The 27,628-nt window shown below is 31.9% G+C and overlaps 2 protein-coding genes across 2 annotated transcripts in view; both read right to left on the bottom strand.

The window, feature by feature from the left end:
- Jhbp2 (Juvenile hormone binding protein 2) overlaps positions 1-27,628 on the bottom strand; it is a 178,563-nt gene that overhangs the window by 96,562 nt on the left and 54,373 nt on the right. The gene's annotated exons all lie outside the window — the stretch shown is intronic.
- Positions 529-20,353, bottom strand: LOC113392433 (uncharacterized). The gene is made up of 5 exons (XM_026628863.2): positions 20,074-20,353; positions 5,681-5,921; positions 3,014-3,147; positions 1,479-1,628; positions 529-694 (listed from the first exon to the last, which is right to left on the bottom strand). Exons 1-5 carry the CDS (start codon positions 20,168-20,170, stop codon positions 543-545), a joined length of 774 nt encoding a protein of 257 aa, XP_026484648.1. The 5' UTR covers positions 20,171-20,353; the 3' UTR covers positions 529-542.

The raw sequence follows: 27,628 nt of genomic DNA, 5'->3' as shown, positions 1-27,628 counted from the left end.
CACATAACATTCATAATATCCTATCCTTTACGATAATAAATCAGATCGATATTATATTAATACAATTTTACAAATACCTTAAGTATAAGTATCTTACTTCACTAAATAAATAATAAAGCTTACTGTTATCCAGTACAAGTAAGCACGGTCGCGGTATTTCATTGGCTTATTTTCCTGAGAATGACTTTTCAAATTTTGACGTAAGGAATTTTATAGTTCAACTAAGTCACATTCCAGAATTTGATATTACATTACCCAAGAGCTATAAACAAGCAGTACTGTCATTGATTACTCAGTATTGGCGATATTTTAACAATGCGTAAAACAGTGATTTGGTAAAGCTTAATTAAATCATCAAATGATCTTTAAAAAATGCCATATTAAAATCTGATCAACATTTAACATAACCAATTATTATATTTTAATTTTTCACAGTCATTTATTTCACTGGTCAAAACGTACATCACTAATTGTATAAAAAACATCAGCAATGTTCGTATCTCATACATATATTCGTACCAATCAAACTTCACCTCACAGTTTTAAGGCTTGAGCCACGCGTCGATGGGTATTCTTTCGAAGGCAGCGTTAAGAAAGATGCGGAAGTGCTTGGCAATGGCCGCAGACGCCGCTGGTCTCATTTCATCGATTATCTCAGCGGCGTTGTTGTTGAGGAATTGATTCATCGCCTCTCCTGGAATTTAAAGAGCGTGCAGAATAAAAGAACAACAATGATGAAAGTTACCTTCTAGAAGCGAACAGTGTTGCCATGTTGCCATCAAAAATACATAAATGAATAAATAAATATTGATCATATTCAAATTACACATAGGTAGTTTATAGTTTTGGCCAAAAAAATTATGTACAAATTTTGTAGTTTTTTTTTTTATATTTAATCAGGTTGGGTGCAAAAGGATATTTATTTTCTAAAAAAGTGTTTTCCAAAAAATCCTGAACCTATACAAAAAGCTTTACCTACTTTAGTCTTGAATTTTGGTATCATTGTATTATATTGTAATCTATGTCAATTATTGTTCCTGTAAGAATATTATCGAGACAATCGAAGTGATGGGAATTTTATACTGAAAGTTTTGATATCTTTCGTATTTGTTATAGATTGTTGAACCAGGGCTCGTAACCTTCATAACCTTCAATACAGATTGATATAAATGTGTATTACACGTTTTTAATTTGTCTAGAGCTTTTGGTTTTTTTTTTTATTGTGCCACGTATAGGAAAATCTTTATTGGAATTTAGTTAAACTAACATAATGAAACATAATATTACTTAAAATCATATTCAAGTGATAAATTATAATTACAGTCACGTCGAAAATAATATCAGTTCGCTTTGTAATTTCTGATAATTTTTTTTTTTTTTCGTTTTTCCGCCCATATTGTATACTTTTATTTTCTGTAATGTTTAAAATTGAACGCCTCGAAGTCATAAATATTTAAATGTTAAATAGCTGGACTTACCAATAACACTTCCGTGATTGACTGTATCTCTGACCTTGAAACGAGAGCTCTTAAGCTTAAAGTCGACTTGCATGCGATCAGCTGTCATATATTTCACGGCCTCTCGCTCGATCTCCTTGCCGAAAATCTTGACGATAGCAACCACGTCGTCTGCGACACGAAGGATTAAAACATCATAAAAAAGAAGAGAAGTTTATTTCTGCATTATTTTAAACAAAAATTCAAGCGTTGATTGAATTGTACTCGCTTGACTTGTAATGTAACTTTAGCCGTTTTATAGATATCGATTTAAAATACTCTGTGAGAAGTTCATGGAAATGGAAACTTGGATATTCAGAGATTTGATGTAATAATAATAATAATGCAGTTTGTCAGTATTAATTTTTTTATTTTATTTTTGATGTGTGCACGCATATATTTAAGTTATTACAATTTTTAGTATTTTTTCATGAATATCTTCATCGGTTTTTTTACCTAGTTTGAGCTTCAATATATTTATTAAGTCAATTGAATCTATCTTCTACATACAATTTACTTAAACGATAGAATATACCAATAACTGTATATGGAATTCTAGTAAGAAAATCGGTATAGTAGAGGTCGTTTTGTTTAACCTTTAGAAATTATTAAGACATCTTATAATTAAGTCCAATATATTGTTTGACAAAAATAAATTTAAACGCATGTTCACCTTGGTTTAATGCCGACCTTGTTGGGACAACGCGAAATATTGAAAATATTTTATTTCAAGAGTAATCGATAAATCGAGGACATTTTGTGCGCTTTAAAATACATATATTTATAATATATTTTTGTTTTTAAAAAGTAAAATATACCACTGCTAATAACAAAGCATATGCCATCACGCGACAATGACTGAATTTAACAGAAGATTGCTGGTTCAAACGCAAGCAAGCACTACTAAGTTTACGTGTACTTTTTTTTTATATTTATAATTCTTCTCGTGCTCAGTGAAGGAAAACATCGTATGGAAACCTGTCGAATGAAATTCTGCCTCATATACTATCCATCCGCAAAACCACATTGGAGCTGGATGTCAAAATAAATTCCAAGCCCAAAAGAAATGGAGGCCTTAGTCTAGCAGTTGGATATCACATGCCGTTACTGTACGTACATATAAAGGGTTATTGGTATTATCTTATTTTGAAAAAATCTAAAAAACGCGATAACTCAAAAATGGTTCACTTTAGCATCATGCATATGGGGGTTAAAATTATCGCAAATAATCACCCCTATCACCTCCTAACGGGAATACGTCGAATTACCAATAACCCTGTATATGACCCGTGGTCAATGCGATGCCTAGGGGCTACTAAGTGATTAATCCGGTCCTAATTGTCGGCACATTGACAATATAAAGAATGACTTCATGTAGTCATTACGTGTGTCCAGTTGGCACAATTAAAAGTCATTAATCTAAGAAGTTTACTATATCTTCTAATTATAATCGTAATATCTAAAAGGCTGTAACAAATAAACCTTAATTAATATGAAAATAATATGTTTCTACTAACTGAATGAGGCCCAGAAGTCGCCCTGGGATCGCACAGGGAACAGAAGCACCTGCCCAGATACCTCGTAGTGACCAGTGACTTCTATACGGGGTAACACCAGCCCCATGTCAATTCGCAACTTCTTCAAATCTGACCTGAAACGTAATTACTTATTAATTAATTACACTTATTAATTTATTATATTAAATAAAACGTTTCAGAGAACGTTAAATATGTACGATATGTTTAATAAAAATAATTATAAACAAGGCATGTATAAAAAAACAACTAAATATCAACCACCTACTTATTTTTTTAAAATATTTATTAACTTTTCAAGATTCATAAATGAATATAACGTAGGAAAATAATAAAAAGGTACCGATAAATACTATTGCCATTTCAAGTCCATTACATTTTATTTATAAAAATACCTTTAAAGGGTAAAAAGAATATGAAAGGCTTGTTTAAGTTATATTATTCATATTATTATTGAATTCTATTCACAAATTGGGACGTCAAAATGTTTTGACCAAATTCCTTCTGCTGTATTTTAAGTGCTTTAACTGTAGTAGTTATTTATTCGATACGAAAGTTATACATTTTGAAAGGGTAAGGTAGCTTTATTTATTTCCTTCATTTGATTCTGTAATCGATCCTCTTACGAAGTTATTATAGTTTCAGCTATCGTCTCAGACATTTCACGACTATTTACGCAATATGATGCTCAATTACATCGATTCGCAACTAAGTGATGCCGGTGTGTTGCACAGGTTTATTAACATTGAATCAAAGGTGATGATGTATATACTTATATATTTATTTGAGAAACAAATCACCGCAATTCCAAATGAATCCAATGAAAAGTACATTGCAGTACAATGCAGGTGATTGTTTTTTTTTTTGACACAATACGAAAATTAAGTGTCATTCTGTGAGAATTAAATACGCATCTCACTCCTAAAATGTTAACAAGTATCTTACGTTGATACGCCATTTTGATACGTGAATTCTATAAATTTTATAATTATTATTATTTTATAGTCAATGTTGCGCATGAAATTCTGACATTTCACGCTCATAGTCTGCAGCGAGTTTCGAGTAACTTCTTACAGAATACTAGACATTATATAGAATTATAGTTAAATACTAGCTGTGCCCGCGACTACGTACGCGTTTGAATTTAACAAAAAATAAAGTTCATTTCGCAGATTTTACTATAACTTATTAATTTGGTATTAGATAGCTTTTGTGATATTAAGTCGCTGGTAGGAGGCACCCGGAGACGGCGGAGTGGTGGCATGCGCGAGGGCTGTGCGCGGTCCTTGATAGTATTTGGATATTGCAGCGTGACTTTATCTTATATATAATTCTAAAATAAAAGTAAGCCTAAGTTACTCCTTGTTACATCAGCTATCTGCCAGTGAAAGTCCCGTCAAAGTCGGTCCAGCCGTTCCAGAGACAAAAATTGACAGACAGACAAAAATAAAAAAATAAAAATATTTTGGTATATGTACCTTGTGCATTTAGTAAAAAGTGGTTATTTTAATTACAAACAGACACTCCAATTTTATTATATATATGTATAGAATATTATGTCAATTGTAATTAAAATTGACCAACTGATTTACACATTTACTGAATTAATGAATAGTAAAAGAAATTGTTTTAAGTTTTTTATTTTCATACCTTAAATTTCTAAATATATCAAATAATTACAAATTCATAAATTGAAAACCTTGTAACCGATGTCTGAATAACGAACCAAAATCTTCGAACATTAAGATAATTTATTTCACTCGGGCATTATGAAAAATGCTCTTAAATCGTCTCCGTGCTCTTGGCATACATAAAAAAGTCATTGTGCGGTGATTTTAAATGATTACATATTATTATATTATTACATTGTTTTGAGATAATGGGTCATACAACACTGGTTAAGTATGACGAAACTTCGGTGATTATTATTAGTCAACTGGTTGCCCACAATAATTTGAGACGGCTGTTGTACCAATCTCAGTGCACTGGTTTGAATAAAATAAACCTCATACTGTTGATTTTTCTACTACAAATTTATATTATTTTATTTAATTAAAAAACAAAACTGTTTTACTAAAAGTAAAAAGTTCGACAATTCAGATATTCTACCGCAAAACAGTAGTACCCAGTATTGTTGTGTTCTGCGTATCTGCAGGCACAAGGGATTGGTTAATATTTCTTATAGCGCCATTGTCTATGGGCTATTGTGACCACTTACCATCAGGTGGCCCATTTGCACGTCCACCTAAATACAGCATACACAAAAAAGATCAGCTATTGTCGAAATGACTTTCTCTTAAAAATCATTAACTGATAACTAGTAAAGTCATCTCTTTTCAAACGATAGTTACGTATCTATCAAATTAATTTCGCCACGAAATATTCATGGGCTGATCTTAAATTAAATTATAGTATATACAGTAACAATCTTAACGCGTTAGAACCTCCTCTCCTGAGAAAATTTCCATTCAGTCTTTTCCACGTATTAACGCTGCTCCACTGTGGGTGGTTTATGGAAACATGACGAAATTATGTGTTTTGTTGATGCCGCGGTTGCATTACATTATATAACATTTAATAAGTTTAATTTACAGATCGTATGAAACAGAATCAAGCCAACTATAAATTATATATATAAAAGGGAATCACCTGATTTTCGTCACGGTATAATTACTCGGTCCAATCACGGTGATGTTGCTGAAAGTCGCCCTCACTCGAACTGGACCAGCGTTGTTTTCCATCATCAGCCGGTCTATGAAGAGGGGCTCTACCGGAGGTACTTCCAAGTCAGGTAGTCCTCTCGCGAGGTATGGCCGGAGATGGTTGAAAGACCTCTTGATACAAGAATCCAATTCGGCGTCGCTCCGCTTGCATGGCAGCAAATATTCCGCTATAATTAATCATTACATCATTTCAATTATATTGTTATGTTCTCGTACAAGCTACAGGTGAAAATGAAATTATATTAAGTGTAATTTTAGCAACGAATATTCGATAGTTATGTTTCTTGAGTATTTTATTTGTTTTTCAAAATCTCGCACTATTTTATTTTATTTTGTAATAGTCGATGTAATAGTTTATGTGTTATGTAGTTAAGCATATTGAAACTTTTAAACTGTTGTGTTTTAAAAGTCTTTTAAAACTGTTTTAAAAGTCTATTGTGACTGTCAATTAATAAAATATTTCCAAAAAAACCATATAAGGTTATTTCTTTTTAAAATTTTTGTCTGCTCGTTTGTTATTAATCAGCCACGCATCAAATTAAAACAATGTTAATACGGAAAGTATTTCTTAACTAATTGATTAATACGGTCTTGAATGAAATATATTTATTAAAATATTTTTTTATTCTTTATTTTATTGTACCAATCATGACTAATAACGACCGCGTCGTTGGTTAGACATAATCGAATAGATATGTGTAAATTCTAAATTTAAATCTGGGTTTATAGGTGAATTGCTAAATAGATGGACGTTTGAAATAATAAAGAATCGTTTTCAAAATCAAGTTAAAACCAAATACCTAAATTTTTCAGTTGTTTTTACAAAAATATACTAAAAATAATCTTTACAAAGTTGTTTATGAAACGAAGACGAGAGAATAAGAATAAGATTAAATACTTAAATATATAAAATGAAAAACCACAAATGATTATACGGAGAACGATTTACTCTTCAAGTTTCAAGAAGCAAAAAACAACAATAAAAAATTAATCCGAATAAAAGAAAAATATCTGAAACCGTAAATGTCAAAACATTCTACTTTTAAAAACGACTTCTGCAATATTTAATTAAAAAAAAAACAAAAGAACGCCAAATATGTACATGGTATCAGGTACACACGCGGCACTCGCGGCATTAAAGTTAAAAATAAAATTTCAACACATTATGTTTTATCTGTACTGACGTTTCTTTTAGCATTCATATGTATTCTTATAGTATAGATATTTTGCAAAAACAACGATTAATTCCCTCTTAAAGTTCATAACTCTTTGGCAGTTATTTAACAGTTTTAAAAATAATTATCTTATCAAATATCAATTATAGAAATTAATTTAAAATAGTTATCATTGCCGATTTACAGCCAAAGGCCTTATGTTTCTATTAACTAAAATGATTGAAGATGATTTTGTACGCATGACATAAACAAATTTAAAATTTTCATCCTTAACAAGATTAATCACGTGATAAACGACTCAGTATTTATAATTAATAACAAAAACAACACAAGCACTTAAACAATAGAAAATAATCTGCAACCGCGAGCATCAAGACGAAAAATTAAACAAAATCTCTAAATACTCGAGTAGTAAAGATGTTTTAAAAGTAGCATAGATGTCTAAAAAGTAGCAATTTTAGACATCCATGTCGTTGTAAGCTTTTTGTGCATTCAGCAAAAAAAACACTCCATCAGGCATCATCATCATCATCGGTACTTAAAGAGGTTACTCTCTAGAAGAACTAATTCACAGTTGTAACAAATAAATTGCCATCTATGGACTTATACATGACTAGTTGAACCTGCGGCTTTACCTATACACACACTCACACAAACAATAATAATTTACCCCCGCGAGGGATAAATTGTATAAAGTGAACTATGTCCCGGGACTCAAACTATCTCCATATGTACTAAACATCTAAATTAGTTCAGTGCTTTAAGCGTGAAGAGGTAACAGACAGACTTACTTTCTCATTCATATGTATAGTATAGATTTTATTTACTATGAGTTTTATTCTATAATATCATGAATTTCATAGTCTAATTATCGTATAACATAAATGTGTAAATACGTACGTACGTACAACATCCAAATTTCGCAGGATGCACGACGCTTAAATTAGCATCCTGCAACACGATAACACCAACCCACGCTAATCGAATGAAAATTCTTCAACTATCCAACATAAATATCATGTTTCATAAATGTTAGCAAAAATTCTGATGTCAGAAATGTTTTTCTCATTGTGTACATACACAATGACAATAAACATCGTTTATTTTCATTGGTCAACACAATGTGAATCGTTTATGAAATAGGTCATAAGAAAATATTCGTTAGTAACTCTTTGCAAGTTTCGGTATAAAGACTTTACCGCTAAAACTATTTACACCGGATCGAGATTGTTGTTATACAACAATAATAAGCTTTATAACATGTTTCGTTAAAAAGCAATATTGATATACGAGTACAATACCCGATACTGTTATAGTTTTTGTAATCAAATATAGTACTCGATTCTTTAACAGCGCAACTAAGATTAGCCAAGATAGAACTGTAGGTAAATTGACTGAATTGTAATAAAGTTACTATAATTTTTTTATTAAACGTCATTAATAGTTACTTCCTTATTAAATTACACTCTTATTGAATATGTAATTTGTTAATTCACATGTAACTCAAAAAAAATGTTACAAATAGCCCTAATTATAAGGTAAAAAATTATAATAATGAAAATTATTTCGCATTTTTATGTAAATTTATCAGATGATGTAGACGAAATGATTTTTAAAAATTAAAACTTTAGTGGAATTAGCGAAATAAATGGATGGATTTCATGCAAGACGCATCAACTCAAACATTATAGCTTGCTGATAAAAAAAAACAAAAGAATCTCGGAAACAAAATCCGGTAATAATCGTTCTCATTTCAAATTCCCGTCATTCGACGTCATCAGTTTACAATTAAATTAAATCAAAACAAAACCTGTCACATTTTTCGAAATTCCTACAAATCTATTGAATAAACGCGAAGTTTCGCGGGCGAACCGCTAGTTAAACATGATTAGGACTACGTTCCTCCAAATATGTCAATGAGATTGTTTATAATGATTCTAACACTTAAGATTCTTCAAATATTATCAACGTAACGTTGTTTTAAGATCTTTTAATGGGTTAAATATTAGCATAAACAATATATAATGACTACTAAGAATATTAATATAATTTATCTGTTTACTCATACACGGAAGCCTTAAATGTATATGTATATGTATATAAATAGCTCTTTGTCAGCAGTCCGTGTAGACATCAATGTGCGTAAATACAATAAATTTAAATATGTTTAACTCACTAACTAATTTGGATTAAAATCACAATGTCGATTAAATCGAACTGCCTCTAATATTTAGTAATAAGGATAGTATTATTTATTTACATAAGAATTATTTACATAGAGGACTTAAATAAAAAATTAAAGTTGTTGTACAAATAATAACTGCAAGGAATGCTTGCAGCATTTCTCCGTTGCAAATATTCCGATCCACGGGGTGAAAAAGGAACCAGACTTTTGTTACGTAGAGGATATGTTATACTTTTAATAAACATTTGTGCACATTCCAATCTGCAAAAATATATTAAAGATATTGCTATTATCCAACTTTTATTTATTAATTTTAAGTTTGTCTTTAATTTCTTTGCTACATGTGTTACTAGCAACATAAATCATATAATAAACGTAAATTGGATACAAATATTAAGGCCCTATCAATGCAGATAGTTTACTTCAGTTTGAAAAAATATATTAACCAAAAATATGTCAAGCTTTCATACGATATTTCAACCAATTTTTCGAAAGAATTTCAAAAGAGATCCATCTAGGAAATTCCTTATAGATAATTAATAGATTCGATTCAGAGAATGAGCTTCCCCTATGAGGAGTAGGGAGAATAAGAAGGACTAAAATCTCATCATCATCATTATCCTGCTGCCCTTATCCCAATTTTACTTGGGGTCGGCGCACCATGTATTCTTCTTCCATACTTCTCTGTCGGACGTCATCTCAAAAGTAACATTTTTTCTAACCATATCATCTTTCACAAATCCATCCATCGTTTCTTCGGTCGTCCCCTACCTCTATATTCATCCACATCCATTCTCAAAACCTTTCTCACAACATGGTCCTCATTCCTCCGCATAACATGCCCATACCATGACAGCCGGTTTGTCTATTGTCTAAATTTAATAGCGTGTCGCATATGATAGACCTCAAACCAGTACAAACAAATTGACAATAAAAATTCATACGAGCTAGTAGCGGTTTAAATATTACACATTATTAATTGCTAGAAACAAATCGAAGTTTAATATAGGTGGATATAACATTCTATTTCAAAATACAGCGTTAGCATATATATATTTTAATTTATATATATTTTAAATGATAAAATACGTAAACTATCATATAAAAAATATTTTTTTACAAATACATTTAAATATATTCAATGATATGTATCGTTTTTCAACATATTTACATAATATACATATAACCTTGGTCTTAATATATCCAACGCGACAAACGTACAATCGTTCTAAGCTTTCTCATGATAACAAAATTCCATTGCCCAAGCTAAAATGATATAATCTTAATATTAAATAGTTCTGTTTAATGTTATAACATTACACTAGACGTAATTATGTAATTTTATATAACAATGCAACGTTCAGAAGAGTACAGGTGTGTAAAAATATGTAGCGTTCTTTCGTACATTTGTCTGATTTTCTGTTCACGATACTTAACAAAAAGGATTCCTAGTCCCGTGTGAACTGTCACAAGTAATCAAAAATTCTTAATTTTGCGTATTAGTGTTATAGTTAGTAATTGTGCAACGGTAATAATAAAAACAGTACTGGCTTGAACTTGAACGTTTCAATTTGTACAACAAACTCTTGCACAAGGTCACTTGTTATATAACGTGTTACGTAACGAGTCGACCCGAAAACACAGTTTTGACAAAAATTCGCACGCACTCGACAACTTGTTGATCATGTATGGTAAGGTAAATATAACGACATGTTTTGACTTGCTCTATAATTTTTTTTTATCATTTTATTATTTTCTGTGGTACCATTTTTTTATTCGACAACGAAGCAAAGGAATGAGGTAACGTACGAAGGTAACCTTATATATATTTAGATATGTAACCTTATATTTTGTTTTTTTCTCAAATTGTTATAATTTAACACGAGCGAAACGGTGACATTTATATAAAACCTTCTCCGATACGCGCTGCATCTTATGGTATATGTTTTATGTAGGTATATTAGTTTAGGAGTATTTTCAGTTAGGGAGCACAAAAATATAAGGTTCAATTATTATTTATATAGATCTATTAATCAGATAGATATGGAAGCTTAAAATAAAATATATATCATACTTTGACGATAGAAAAAGGCTGTATATTTAAATGCGATATTGTTAATCGAAAGTAATATCTACGGAATGATCTGAAGAAGGGACCTGATTGGGTGCGTATGCCGGCGAGCCAAGAGCTTCGGCGCACTTTAGGCCATTGAGGCCATTGAGAGGCGATGTCCAGCAATGCACTGGTTGATGATGAATATCTACGGTCCATGTACTTTTCAATCGAACGCTATTTAAGCTTTGGGCATAACTTTAATATTTATAAGGGTGCAGTATAATATAATAATTCCTACTATACGAATTGTTGTCAAAATTAATTGACATGCTACTCGTGAAAATGCGTTTAAAATCCTACTCGTGCTTCTCGACTCGAACTCTTCAACATAGAGTTTGTATTCGCTTTTGTTACTTCACTATAATGCTCCACGTGCTCCATCTGCCTTTTGTTTTATTATTAGAGAGTATAACCTTATACGCCTATAGGTATAAGATCGTACTTAAGATTGACGTCAGAGATATTATCATTGTTATGCTGTAAGAGTGTTTAATTATTAACGTAATAAGTAACAACTCAAACACCGAGTTCTTATATTTGAGGATCTATCGCTTAATTATTTCCTACGGTCGAAAATATAGTACGTTTCGACGCAATAATGTTATCACAGCAAATGTATGTTCACAGTTATGAAATCGGAAAACCCACGGCCGTTTTTAGGAAGTGTCTTATTTTATTTTATGGTTTTATGATTTTGTGGGTTATTGTTAACCGCCTGTTTGGTCTAGTTGAGATAATGTACGGCTTCAGATCCCAAGATCTAAGGTTTGGAATAATTTAAATAAATACGTTAAAACTTAATTTTGAATCTACTCAGACATGCCTAAAGAATCTATTCTATCTAGGTAAATGAGTTATTACTATTTAATTAAGTTTTTATTAAATTCGCTTCAATGTGTCAAAGGACAAAGGACAAATATCCTTTGTTGGTCTTTATAAATTGACGGTGTTATAACCCCATATAAAAATATATCATTTTTTTTAAATATTATTGAAAATGTATTGAAACTTTAGATTTTTTTATTCTTGTGTCACTTAACGTTTTCCAATAGTTTGCAAAACATTTTTGCAATCGTCTATACATAAATATCGAATAATTTTAAATTTGGAATGCTGAGTAGTGTTGCAAAATTTAAAAAAAAATTAGAACATTTGCATTCATAATTTATTGATCAGGACCTCTACCATAATGTGAGCATAGATAGACTAATTATATGGAATATTTTTATCCACAAAAATACAAAATATAATAGACGAACGAATCTATAGCCTATTTCAATGGAAGTAGGAAAAAAGATAAACAAACCTTAAATTTACTTAGACGTGTTTCAAGCGATTTGCTAATAACTCAGCTATATTTTACACTACTAAGAGTTTACGATTTTTATTTTTTTTATATTAGCAGCCTATAAATTTCCCACTGCTGGGCTAAGGCCTCCTCTCCCTCGAGGAGAAGGTTTGGAGCATATTCCACCACGCTGCTCCAATGCGGGTTAGTGGAATACACATGTGGCAGAATTTAGTTGAAATTAGACACATGCAAGTTTCCTCACGATGTTTTCCTTCACCGCCGAGCACGAGATTAATTATAAACACAAATTAAGCACATGAAAATCACACATCTCAACTCTCGACCAATGATATCGTGTTAATTTGCTGTCAAATGTTGTTTATTTGGCTTTTCTCCTCTTATGGTTGGAATAGAGTATATTTGCAAATGTGATAGTGATGTGATGATAGAGTATAAAAATTCAATTGACAGTCAAACTTTATTTCATAGATAATAAAAATATAGCAATATATCAGTAACTTTGCTAAACTAAATTTAATTGTTTAAAAACAAAATAAACGTGTTATATGTTGTGTCTATATACGAGTATTCAACGACACAAAATATTCGACAGCACATCGAATGTTCTGTTATTACATTGAGACTTGGAGTATCACTATAAGTACACAGTATCATTATAATTACGGGTCCATAGTAAGAAGTCATCAATAATGTTACCTTAACTTATACAAGTATCAGTACAGGGAATCCAGTAGGTGGTGTCGTGAGGCTACTACAAAAAATAGTTTCGAAATGTAAGAGTGTCAAGGCTGTACAACTGGTCCGGCCCGACTGCGGTCTGGGTCCAAAACGAAATGAATCTACCCCAGCAATGATTATGCACTCATTATAAATTATAATCATGACTAATCCTTGCGTTAACAATTTGAAGCAAATTTTACACAGATCCAAATGATTTGAAATTAGTTTGCGAATATAAAATCGTAATCGTTTCGATTAGTTATCAGAACGAATTTCACCGTTTGCTAAATAATTGTGATTGGTGTATTATTTGTGTTAATTACTTTTATTATAAATAACAATTATCCTTAGATAATGAAATTATGGACATTAATCGATGCTAAGCATTATATTAATTACATTAATTCAATTACAAGTGTTATTTAATTATATTTTATTGCGATGGTAAGTTTTTATTTTTTAAATTATTTTAATAGAAATAGTACAAGGAAATACGTTGATTCATACACGGGTCAATGTTATCGATAAATTTTATAGAGACGTGATTGTCGATTGTTCTGCGTCTGTGACCCAATCATACTTCTTGGACCGCATTCATAACACGCGCTGAACATTAAAATTTATGAAGTCCATATAAAGCAAGCAAGGCTGAAACTGAGCATCTTTTGCTCAATGAGAGCGATGGTTATGCAGCTCAGCTAGTATCTGAGTCATAGTTTTTCGTTCACTTCTTATAAATATCGTCACATTATCTTCATATAATATGGTTACAGTACGTTTTAAATATATATATTATTAGCTGAATCTGCGGCTATACCCGCGCGAAATTTATAAAACACAAACTTCCAATCCTCCGTTTTACCCCCTTAGGGATAGAATTTCGTAAATCCCGTTATTAGCGGATGTCTAAACCCTATAAGGGACCAAGTTTCAAGTTTGTAGGTGTTATGGTTTCTGAGATTTCATGATTAATCAGAGAGTATTATTTCTTTTGTTATATATAGAGTATATTCTATAAACATTTTGCGCGTTTTTTTATTGACGATTCAAAAGTGGATAAGTCAAACTGAATAAAGTATATTCTGATTGTGTTACAGCTTGTTTATTTACAAGTAAAATATAACTAAAACTTTTTTCTTTTCTAATATCAACTGAACTGTCAGTAATGATATATTCTTACCGATATTCAAAAATATTTATAACTGGCTGAACCTGCGGTTTTATCTGCGCGAAATTTATAAAACTTTACCAATTACACACAATCGTCCTTTCACGGGATTCAAACTATGGATACACCAAATTTCATCTAAATTGATTCAACGATTTAAGCGTGAAGAGGTAACAGAGCTACTTTCGCATATGATCAAAGGTCCGTACTTTATGTAATGTTTGGTCTTTGAATTATATATATGTTACTGGCGTTTATTGAATAAGTAAAACGTCAAAAATATTTTGTCCATAAAGAAGCATTTAACTTACTTATTGATTGACAAGAAATTTTTTTTTATCATCGATTCAAAAAGGTACAACGCTGACTTAATAGAACTGACGATTTATTTACAAGTTGTGTGTACGTTATGTACGCTTAAGCACGTGAGAAATTTTATTTCTTTGGCGTCATTAAAATAGTTTTATTTTCCAGATAATTAATTACAATAAAATTATTATTATCATTTTTCTATTTTTTTTAACATTACACCACTACTTTAAAAATTCTTTATGTATGAATATAAATTAAGAAATACCAATAAATCAATAATATATCATTTTGATTCAACTTTTCCGGTGTCGGGTCGTATTGTACCGTCGAGGGTTATCAGTTCCGTGATAATGTTAAGGATTTCATTGTAAAGTAACAGACAATTAACGTCAACAAAGGGCAAAGGGATACTTTACATGTGTATTATGAAAAATATGTGTTTGTTTGTTTGTAATCGATAAGCTATAATATTTTTTCGAAAGCAAAATGTTATAAGTTAACAATTACATTTTAGTGCGCATTTAGTAAGAACGTTTTGGAGTAAAATTCGCTGTATTAAGTTACAGTGTTCAAAATATTTGAAAATTTAAAAAATATCAAGAAACAAAATATACATATTTAATTATTATCAATACCAACCATCCTACCAAGTAGACGTTGATATTTATTATATTTTATAAATTGAAAATGAATAATGAATTGTATATATGAACGTGTTCTACTAAAACTTAACTCAATTTATAGTATTAGGTATGAGTTTATTTTCGTATAATATTTTGAAGTTATATCCCAATCGGATTTCATTGAAATTCCGACTATACAACTCTAATTCCGCCTATACAGATCAATAGTTTACACGGATAAAATGCTTTTGTAACACGTGCATTATAAATAAAAATAAATACTCTTCTTTTCAAATTATTCATAATGTGAAAGGAAAAGCAGGCACCACTGAATTTTCATGTGCTTAATTTGTGTTTATAATTCATCTCGTGCTTGGCGGTGAAGGAAAACATCGTGAGGAAACCTGCATGTGTCTAATTTCAACGAAATTCTGCCACATGTGTATTCCGCCAACCCGCATTGGAGCAGCGTGGTGGAATATGCTCCAAACCTTCTCCTCAACGGGAGAGGAGGCCTTTAGCCCAGCAGTGGGAAATTTACAGGCTGCTAATGCTTAAAATGAAAGCGACTTTGATAAACATTATTCGGGTATTTGCGAGATTCGTTTATCACAACTATATAAAGACCATAAACAATCCATGCGACCGTTTTATTGCAAATAGTATTCGAGTAATTATTCATTGTTCAAATAAATGATAATACAAATTCGTCATACTATGTCTGCTATTTTTAAATCAAGCCGATTCTATATTGTTTTTATCTGAAGACAAGGTCTCATAAAAATATTATAAGCCTAAGTGCTCACTTTGCTATGGCATACAAGGATTACGGAGCGTGCTCTGAATTAATTATATGTGCTCTGTCAAGAATTCAAGAAACCACAATAAAAACAAAGAATTTCCTTCGCGGGATGGTTGTTTATTTATGTTGACAATTTACGACTATATAACTTCAAGAATTCTGTATAATGTTGTCATCGGTCACAAATAAACGTCTTAATATATATAACCATCTATTCTATTGTTTTTTTTTTAATATTACTTAAAGGAATTAATAAGTCCGTACATATCATAATAGTTTGTATATATAAGAAAAGTAAGTAAGCTCATTTATATCCAACTATAGGATCTCCTATTACTGAGAAGGTTTGAAGCGTATTCCAATACGCTTAATTTTCCTTCATCCGAGCACGAGATTAATTATTATCAACAAAAACTAATCGCGACAAAACTCGGCTTCGGTTACTCGGATTGATCTCGCGTTCTTCATCTTGTATACAATGCACTCATTAAACTATACGTTGGTATTTATATTGATGAAGAAGTAAAATTTGTTTATTTGAATGTAGGGACTGATGACCCAATTCTAAAATGTACAATGCTGTATAATTCTTGAATGCTACAGTGTTTACATTATATGTGTATTGTATACATTTATTTATTAATAATTTACACTCGTAAGATGCCGGGGCGTGTCGCTAGTAAGACTATGCTATAAAATTAGTTCTCGTTCTAACATTGATATTTCTTATCTGATAAAAATTAGCATCATTTAAATATGTTAAATATTTTTTTATGAAATCATAGAGTTAAGCATTACTTTTATAAAAAACATGTTACTACAATATTATACATAATATATCATAAACTTTATGTAAACCTACTAGCTGTCGCCCATGTCTTTGCTCGCGTTTTAGGGGTTGGTCGTCAGGAATTAGGCATAAAAAGTAGGCCGTATTCTTGGAATTCAAGCATGCTTTATAAAATTTCATGAAATATGCTTCAGTGATTTTCCTTCAACAGACAGACAGACACATATGTAATATTAGTATAGACATTGGTTTACCGCGAACGATCGTTCGTTGATTTTAATCACGCGCATCCCGCAATGGAGTAACCAAGCCTTTTCAAAAAGTAAAGGAACCCTTAACACAGCAGTAAGAAATTCTTACAGCTTTCTACTTTTTTACTAACAAATTTTGTATAGTCTATAAACAATGACACACTTATTTTCTCTTTCTTTCATCAGTAATTTGACAAACGAATGAAGAAGACAGAGCATTGTGTAACTATACAGTCGATAATCAACGTTTATTAGTAAGGAGAATAGTTTACGATTCACAAGTCTCGGAATTTCCAAACACTTTTTCTCTTCCGTGTGGAATTTATAAAGAATTTCCGTCGACATCGTTTTTATGACGAAACGTCTTCACGTCGGTTCTCTTGCCTAAAATCAACGTTTAAACCTCGTCAAAACAACGACACAATTAAAAACCTAATATAGAAACTTGATAAATTAAAAAAAAAAGATAACTATATTTGTCTTGAAAAACCAGAGAAAAAGAAATAAACTCTTTTGTAGCAATTATTTTTTGTTGTCTATCCTTCTAGTAAACTTACATCGTACAAGATAAAGCCTATCCCAAAACTACCCTCTATTTCGTATATGAAGAATTATTACTTTAAAGCCCTAACATGCCTTCTTGCCGAACGAAAAAAAAGCATAATACCTTGCTCTGTTTGTCGGCTATCGTCGCGACAAATTTTACAGTCAGAGGAATTTTATTTTAATTTAAGACAATATAAGCCATTCTACGCGAGAATATAATTACATATGATAATATTATGTAAACTACGGATTGTAAAGTATGTATATTTTACACCTTATATGTGGGTCATAAATTATATCATCAACAATAACTATTTTAAAATAATATTAAGCCAGTTGTTCCAATGTAATATTTATAAATTAAATTAATCGATTGTCATTACATATGAATTATTCAAGATTTTGTGGAAAATATATGAATTGCACTTATCATAGGTACAGCATTGACGTGACGTAGGAAAAATAACAAGCTTCATCACAAGGTAAAGTTTAAAAAATCTGCAGATTAAAACAAAAATTCATTCAGTCATTTATTTCTAAAATTTTGTTATGATTTTTGTAAAACTAACCATTCAAGCGATCTTAGTTTACGTATAAGGTGGTAACATTAAGGTCGAGTGACCATTTCCATTACAATACGCAAGAGTCGGCAAACATGGGGTCCGCGCGTTGTTTCGTCAGCGTAACATGAAAGTGACCTTGGCATGAATGACAGCTCTCCGAACAACCGACAATAGTAAGATGATCGTGATCACTTAAATTATCTTCGAGATTTGGGTAATTTTTATATTGTATATACTATACTACTATAATTTTTATAGCACTGTATTTGCCACGTAATTTTTGGAACAAAAATATTATTATAAATTTTTTTATTGAAAATCAAAATATGCGTGAAATGATAACACTATGTTTAAGTTTATAATTATAGCAAAAAATAAGACTATCTACACATTCATAATATAAAGATATTCTTACATCAAAATACATAAATAATAATAAAATAAAATAATATTATCAAATAATATTGTTTAACTTATGTGTGAGTTGACTGTCCAATATGAATATGAATTGAAATTAATATTTTACTTCTATTAAAATAAATATTCCCAAAAACTGTCATATTTTCGTTTTTAATTTCTTCCATTTTATCCCGAATGTTTATTAGACACAAAACTACAGTACCTATTTAACCTCTTTCTTTGTTCATTTGATTTGAACGCTTTCATTAAAATTGCCTTAAGCTTTATTATAAAATCAAAATAAATCCCGACATTTCTTGGAATTAATTTGTGCATTTTTTAACTTGTATTCATAATAAATGAGCACAGATTAATTTACCAATTGGGCATGAAGTCGCGATGGCAATGTTATTAAGTAATAATAATGAGATTTAGTTTGTAGCCTCAATAGCTCAACGGGTAATGGGCCGCCTACGTAAAAGACGTACGATCAATTGCTTTGTTTATTGGAAACATAAGAATATATTATACAGATAAAACAAAAAAAGTTTATTGTTAGAATACTTCAAAAAGGTTTTACATAAAAAACATACATCAATTTTAATTGAATTTAAAAGAAGGAAATAGTCACAAATAGTGTGTGCTTTTAAAAGGTGCTCCTTATGAGTATTAAAGTAGTTTTCTTTTTGAATATTGTTTCCGTAATTTAATAAAAAAATTTTTTATTATTTGTCAACATTTTTTTTTACTATGTCTCGTTAGCATATTTAATATATATGATATATTAACATATGTTTCGTCAATCATTTGACAAAAGTATAATTATTTGTTAGGATATTAGTCTCATTTCTTCATCGTAAACACCAAAATAAAATGTATAGGTTATGATAGTCATTTAAAAATTGATAAATATTGGAATTGTAAATTTATAAAACGAAATGAATCTGTTAAAGAAACAAAACACTAATTAAAAATGATAATTAAAAAAACAATTGATATTTGTTCATCATTACCATTTCTGTATAGCTTCTGTATAACATTGAGATAATAGTTGTATAATTACAAATTAAAATGCATTAAGAAAAAGGTCATAGTTTTTACATCAGAATTTAAAAAGTTACCAAATATCATTTCAACATTTTTAACGATTGGCAACCAGTAAGTGAATCATCAACAATCGCTGCTTGCGGAATCTATATTTGAATACAACTGATTTACGTTCATCTTAATATTTTAATTAAAATCTATTTATTAAATATATTTTTAATTGTTATTTGTTTTTTTTTTTAAATATAATTTATGTATTTATTTTGTAAGACTACTTTTGTGTTGTGTGTAGTATTTTAAGGGTACTTACGTATCGTTGGTGTATTATCATTCTCAGCAGCCTCTCCGTTGTGACAGATTATGGTAAAACAAAAGACTAAGAGAATTTTGAAAATACGTTGAGCCATTTTTAATTTTTTTATATAACTACTATTTCGATACAGTTCGTGATCACAGAACGTCCAACACTAATTTACATTCGAATTCGTAAGCTTATTTTTTTTTTTCGATATATTTTAGCCGCGTCCGCTGTTCTGCAGATTCAGTTGGCAATAGCCGCCTGGTCGGTCGTCAGACGGACAGGTACACGTCTCATTTTGTTTGAAGTGAAAGCATGAGGCGTTGTTTTATTCGAGCATGGTTTTCGACATCCCTCACCTGTCCCCCTCCTAAACATAGTATTTACAAACGCCACGTGGGGAACTGAGCTATGTTATTATATCTATCATAGAATTAATTTATGTTATGTGTCATATATTTGTATTAAAGGGGATTTAATTTTTACTATATATTAAATAATATTATTCGCTTCCTATTTTCATTTATCAAATGAAATTTATTTAATTAATAATCTATTGATATTGCTATTATATCGAATGATATAATAAGTATGTGTGTTATCACATATTATATATACATATAATTTATGAATTTGATGACGACCATTGTTTTATTTTTAAACCAACTCTAATAATAAAATAAAGGAATGATTTATTTTTGTGTGATACTCGATGTCTGCCCATGAGTAACTATTTATTTCATTTGAGATGTACCTAATATATTTTGTATTTATAATATCTACTTTTGTATAATTTGTACAGATATATAAATTAATGGTAAATAGAACGAAACGCATAATTCACAACAAATAAACGAACAATAGTTTATTTGTTTCCTTCTTAAACGAATATGTTCAAGTAAACAATTAATTAATCATGTAATTATAATCTTCTATATTTATAAAAATAACGCTGTTATTTATTGAACACGCTTCACGCAAGAACCTCTAAATATGGACAAGAAAATTGGGCCCATTATTCAGCGCGTTACGGATATTTTTGGCTGAACATTATCATACAATATAATTCAAGGTAAAACGAAGCCACAGCAACGCGTGGGCGGGTATACTTATGGTATGGGTCATTCCGCCGTTTCGTGCAAATTCAAACGTTCCACAGATTAAAAAAAAAAGTCATATTTTCTAGGCTTTTTAGATATTAATCAAGTTTAAATTGCTACTAGATTCATAAAAATTGGGAGGCACTTTTATATCTCGTATTGTTTCTGAGAAAATAATTCCTGAAATTTAAGGTATGGATGGTGATGAAATGGTAAAGGATTGTAATGAAATCACGGCCTGGTATGATGATATGGTAAGGAAATACGACATTTCAACTGTAAAATCAGTCATAATAGTAAGTGTAGAATCAAAGCAAAGCACAATGTAGATTTATTAATCAACAACATTATTTATATTTAAGTACACATTAATTTTATCAGCGTAATCAAAATAATAAATGTTAGAAATTATGTTAGCTTAAATTTTCACCAGAACTATAACAATTCAGACGATAATATTATTTGGCAAGTATGAAATTATCTAATATAAAACCTTTGTAAGGTACAAAATAACAAATAACTTCAACAATCAATACAATACCAATTATAGTATCAAACCAAATAAATCCCTCCTTATGTTTTTATGCATAATCACAATTTTATGGTTAATAAAACATTTATTAAAGACTCACTTACGAAAAACAAATAAGAAGTACAAGGAAGTAGTCTGGTGTCTGCAATTGCGTCGAGCTCGAGCGACGAGTACTTCTCCCCGCCGACGTCGCCAACACCTGTACGTCGAGCGGGGAGACGCCGGCCACCGACGGGCTTGGGAGCCAGAGGCCAACCGGCCTCGAACGGGGTCCCCGCTTCCAGTGGTGGTGTGCAGCGCATGCGATGGACACAACCCATTAATGAAAATGTCATGCGCGCATACTATGGGACTACAGAGGGGGGAACTAACCTCACGGCGTACCGTGTTAGGATGCTCTCTCTCTGTTTCAGGCAAGCGCCTGAAACCAGCTATCAACGTCTCGGCTCAACGACTGTCGGATCAGATGCGGGTCATTCTGCGTAACAACAGGCTGAGTGACACCGTGCTTGATCAGATTCGCTCAGAAATGTATAATAGCGGTGTCACTTCCACCTGTCCCAGCCCGTGGTTGAGGGACCACTTCCTGCAACACCACAGGGCCCAGATCATGATGTTGAGGGCGAGGGTGACATGGCTATTACAACAAGTAAGTACAGTGATCAACTGAGGAGCACATTATGGGATGCGATTCGGGAGTATCGTAACACTCCCGCTGAGCTTAGGCCACGGTTGCCACGTTTGCCCATGACTAAACGGAATAGGGACCTAGTGTGCACTCTGGATTCACTGCTCGCAGATTATTTTGAGAGCAGTGAAAATCTCGAAGATACGCACTCAATTATGTTTTGTGCGGCTGTTGCAGCATGTCGTGTAGCCGGTGTTACATTTGAAGACACCGAACGAGCTACACGACCAAAGGCTGCTGCACCGGCCTGGCAGAGCAGGATTGAGAAGCGTATTAATGAGACCAGAGTGCTCATTGGAAAACTATATTGTTTTAAGGAAGGGAATATGCGTCCACGTGTAATGCGTTTCGTGGGGCGGGCGTTCTTGGGGACTGGTATCAGTCCGCAAGAATATCCGTCCCATGTCGTCGAGCGTATCGACTTCCTAAAACAAAAAGTTTATGCATGGGCGAGCCGCATCCGTCGGTACAGGCGGCGAGTGGAGCGATCAAAGGTGGGTGTACAGAACATGGGAGCGACTTGACCAGGGTGTGAGCGATGGGTGTCACACAGATGATGATGCCACGAATACATTTTGGCGCAACATCTGGTCGGTGCCCGTCGACCACATTGAAGGTGACTGGATGCGGGAGGTCAGGCAAGCGTGCGCACCTTTGGAAGCGATGGGAGAAATTTCCATCGCTTCTGAAGATGTAGCCGCTGCAGTTCGGTCCGTTCCCAACTGGAAGTCTCCGGGACCGGATGGGCTGCATAGCTTTTGGCTAAAATAGCTGCGCAGCTCGCATGATTGCTTGGCATCTCAGTTCCAGTCAGCTCTAGAGTCTGGGTCGCTACCACAGTTCCTTACCACCGGAGTCACCCACCTGCTCCATAAGTCAGGTAGTGCAACGGATCCTAAAAACTATAGACCGATTACTTGTTTACCGACGGTCTATAAGCTCCTTACCTCCATTCTGAGAGATAAGATTAATAGTCACATACAGAATAATAGTATTTTGTCTGTCTCTCAGAATGGATGTAGGGGTGGATCACGAGGCACTAAGGAGCTACTCCTCATTGATATGACCATTAGCCAACAGGTTCGTCGTTTTCGAAAGAGTCTGTCGACATGCTGGATAGATTACAAGAAGGCCTATGATTCCGTGCCGCATACATGGCTCTTGAGGGTGCTGGAGTTGTATAAATTAGATACAACTCTATGCAGTTTCTTGAAATCATGTATGTGGCAATGGCGGACAGTCCTTTGCTATCCAGGATACCGAACGATTCATGGTACTTGAACTTGGCTGACACGCTACCTCATGTCTAGATGAGTTTATTAATATTATTTAATAGTCATTATAGTTGTTATATGGAAGATTAAGATTTTTTTATTGAAAAACCATCTAGGGTTCCCAGTTCGAAACAGAGAGGAATGATTTTTTAGGGGTATTTTTCTAATTAATAAAAGTGTAAAATAACAAATACTACTTTTAAAATGATTATGTTCTGAATCGATGAGCTACTAATATTTAAAATTAATACTATTATTCATGAGCATATTCGCCTGGAAATGCTTTTTGCACGAAACTACGGAATTATCCGTATACTCGTTGAATATAAAATTAAATCGAAAATAGAGGGTAGATAGCAAACAAAGACAGGGAAATAACTAGCATTAAACTAAAAGAACTTTAAATAATGGCTTTTTTATTTCATTGTGATGTCTCAGAGATATAATACGTATGGTATTTTTGGTAACGTAACGGCTAAAAATATTTTCCCACTTATTATATGTATTAAAAAGAATTTTTCTCATAGTTTATCTATTCATAAAGAAATCGTATTTACGGAAAATATTTTATTAATTAACAATTTTATGTTAGGAAAGAAATAACTCATATCGTTTGTAAGACGTTCAGACCTGGTAAATTTTAAGCGGCCGGTAATGACTATATCCGAAAAGGTTAAGGACTAACAAAAATGGTCAAATGGGTCTTGTGGCAATATCAATACTAATATTATAAATGAGAAAGTAACTCTGTCTGTTGCTCTTTCACAACCAAACCATGCAGAATTTAATTCTAGAATGGAAATAGGCTACATGTTTATGCCTAACACCAAACGACTAACCCCCTAAAACGCAAGCGGCAACTGTGCAAGTGGCATCTAGTTTTAAACAAATAAAATCAATATATTTAGATTTTTAGAAAATCTTTGAATAATTACATTTACTCAAAATCTTAGCATGAGACGAGAGGGTTCAAAGATTAGAGCGCGTAAATCGTAACCAAACTTATCGTGTTTAAACTTGGGCATTGATAACAGCGCCACTGAGTTTTCATATTCACTCATAATACACACATTTCATTATCAATAAAGGAAAACATCGTGAGGAAACCTGCAAGTGTCGTATGATATTCTGCCACATGGCTCATCTACCAATCCGCATTGGAGTGTTTTGGAATACGCTCCATTATGGAGTGGGAGAAGAAGCGTCATCCCGGCAGTGCGACATTTGAGGACTGTAGCTGTATACATTTAATTTATGTAAACTATTTATTTATCTCAGATATATAAATTAATATAATTATATATACTTATATGTATATTCACAATAGCATTGATCACTTTGATAAAATCAGTGATAATCTTTGTATGTGCACAAGAAGTAAGGATAAGCTTAGAACGCCAAGTTTCCGACTCCGCAAAGTCAATAAATCATTCTTGGGGTAAGGTATCCGCTTCTATAATAAAATTCCGCAGACATTTTTAACTTTGCCGTTTCATAGATTCAAGTCAATTGTAAAAAATGCATTGGTAAGTAGGGAGGATATTATTCGATACAAGATTATATTGATGATAAAAAAGCGTGGAGTTAATGCTTGTTGACTTCCAGGCAGGAGACATAACATACATATATAAATGTATTTAACTAACATTACTGTATTATTAGATGTTAAAAAAGTGTAACTACTGAGTTTCTTGCCGGTTCTTCTCGGTAGAATCTACATTCCGAACCGGTGGTAGCTTTACTTTAAATAGTTTGTTAAATGACGATTCAAAAGCGCTTGTAAAAGCCTACTTGAATAAAGTATATTTTGATTTTGATTTTTGATATATTATTAAAATGCGCACAGTATCGCCAGGTACCAGGTACCAGCTGGTACCAACAACTTATCAATTGATGTATCGTCAAACAACAAGGCTGTGTATTACTAGGTTTTTGCTTGATGGGTAAGTAAATCTAATTAATAGTACAATTAGGGACATTTTGAAGCCAGGCGTCCGGGATAAAGCCGGACATAGTTGAGCTTTCTATTGCGTGTCCGGCCAAAATAAACGATATCCGGCTTTAATTAGACTTTTACGTTTTATTTATTGATGTCGCAAAATATTTGTATATTTCATTAGAATTTAATAAGATTTATGGTAATAATCAGAAAAGCTTGATTTTACAGACAATTTTTTTTATTGTACTTATTAATACTGTGACACAAAATGTTCAATATTGTAGGGTGTCCGACTTTTTTACCCAAATGTCCGGCCAAACTAGCTGATCTGTCCGGCTATTAGGTTTGACGACCTGGCAACTCTAAGTGCGAGTGTCTATGGGGTAATATGATTACTTATCATCGACTATCATATTTTGTCGTTACTCTTGTGAATATAAAAAACATCAATTATTTATAAGATCAGAACTAGTTTCATGTTTATATCAAAAGCAATATATGACCTTCGTTTTATTTGTAGATGTAACTTAGAGTGTTGAATAAAAAATATATTTACATGACGTATAATTTCTAAACCAGAAACTCTCAATTATGTAACAGTAATAAAAATGATAAAATATTAGTATACTTCAAATATATTAATATTTTAATATAAGCTGTATTTAGAAGTATTGGTAAGTATAATTTAACATTTAATTTGAATAATTTGACAAACATTAGCAACGTTTATCATTTAGGAATGATAATTTTTGTACAAAAAAAAATTAATTGGTATTAAATTATAACAAAACTTGAATCAAATAAATCAATCAATAATACAAATAATTTAACTTTAACTTGATTAGTAACTTTATTGAATACCGACATATGTACATCATTACAGATACTTATATTAAATAAGTAACTGAAGATACGACTGGAGATTAAGATTAAAGTAAGATGAGGTGTACCCTCCTTTCCCCACATGAAGTGAGAAGTATGTGGGACTCACCGGCGAGGAGTGCACCGGATGACCCACTTAAAACCAGCGGTACTCACTCTTTTCTCGTCTCTTCAGGTGCTCCGGTTGAAGGCATACAATACGTTGGCCTATAATGTATGATGTCATTATATTTTCCATGATTTCTCCATTGCAGTAATTTGACCTCTGCCCATGGTCAGTAATATTTAGACTAGAAGACCTACAAGCTTACAGCATGCCAATTAGTCAATGCTATTCGAACAAGAAACCCTGAGTCACGCAAATTTATTTCTCTTTTACCTGTTGGATCAGTTGCGTTTTAATGTGCTACCTATACTAGAAAATTACAAAGGTTAAGAAATATCTATTTCTAACACAATATTCTTCAATTTTTGAAGACAAGATCTAAAGTAGTGGGGGATTAAAAGTATTTTTTTTTTCAATTTAATTATACCAATTCGCAATTTTAACAAACATAATATCACACTAACACATATTTTGTGGGTTTGATATTTGACTGTGTTTACCTCCTTTTCCTTGAAATCAAAGTTAAAAGATTTTTTTAGAGGTAACTTTGTGATTTTTTTCTATCGTATCAAATTAATTATATAACTTTTTCAAAACACTATCTAACTAGCCTACGTCCTGAAGGTGATCATATATTTTTCTGATTTGTTTACTGCAATGGATCATATACTTTTAGCATTATAAAACTTGCGTTTAGCTCCTGTAGTCCTCTTAAACGGCGTTCCGATCCTGTGCCTGATCCTTGTTTCCCCTTGAATTTTCTTATCATATATAACTATAAATTTTATTGTATAAATGAACATTGGTATCTTCGAAATTATCCATCTTAGGCCAAATTCAGTCCTACCTATGCATAATTAAAAACATAACAACAATAACAGTAATGCCTGTAAATGTAACTCAACTGGGCAAGGACTTCCTCTCCCGTTAATAAGGTTGTAAAGTTGTTCCAAAATGCCTCTTTAATGCAGTTTAGTGGGAACTGTGTCAGAATCTCATCCAATATAGATTTCCTATGCTTCAAATCACTGACAAGCCTGAGATTA

Source organism: Vanessa tameamea, chromosome 5 (genome assembly GCF_037043105.1).
Source record: "Vanessa tameamea isolate UH-Manoa-2023 chromosome 5, ilVanTame1 primary haplotype, whole genome shotgun sequence".
Lineage (NCBI taxonomy): Eukaryota > Metazoa > Arthropoda > Insecta > Lepidoptera > Nymphalidae > Vanessa > Vanessa tameamea.
The sequence above is the reverse complement of the archived record's forward strand: the minus strand, read 5'-3'. Positions and strand labels throughout refer to the sequence as shown.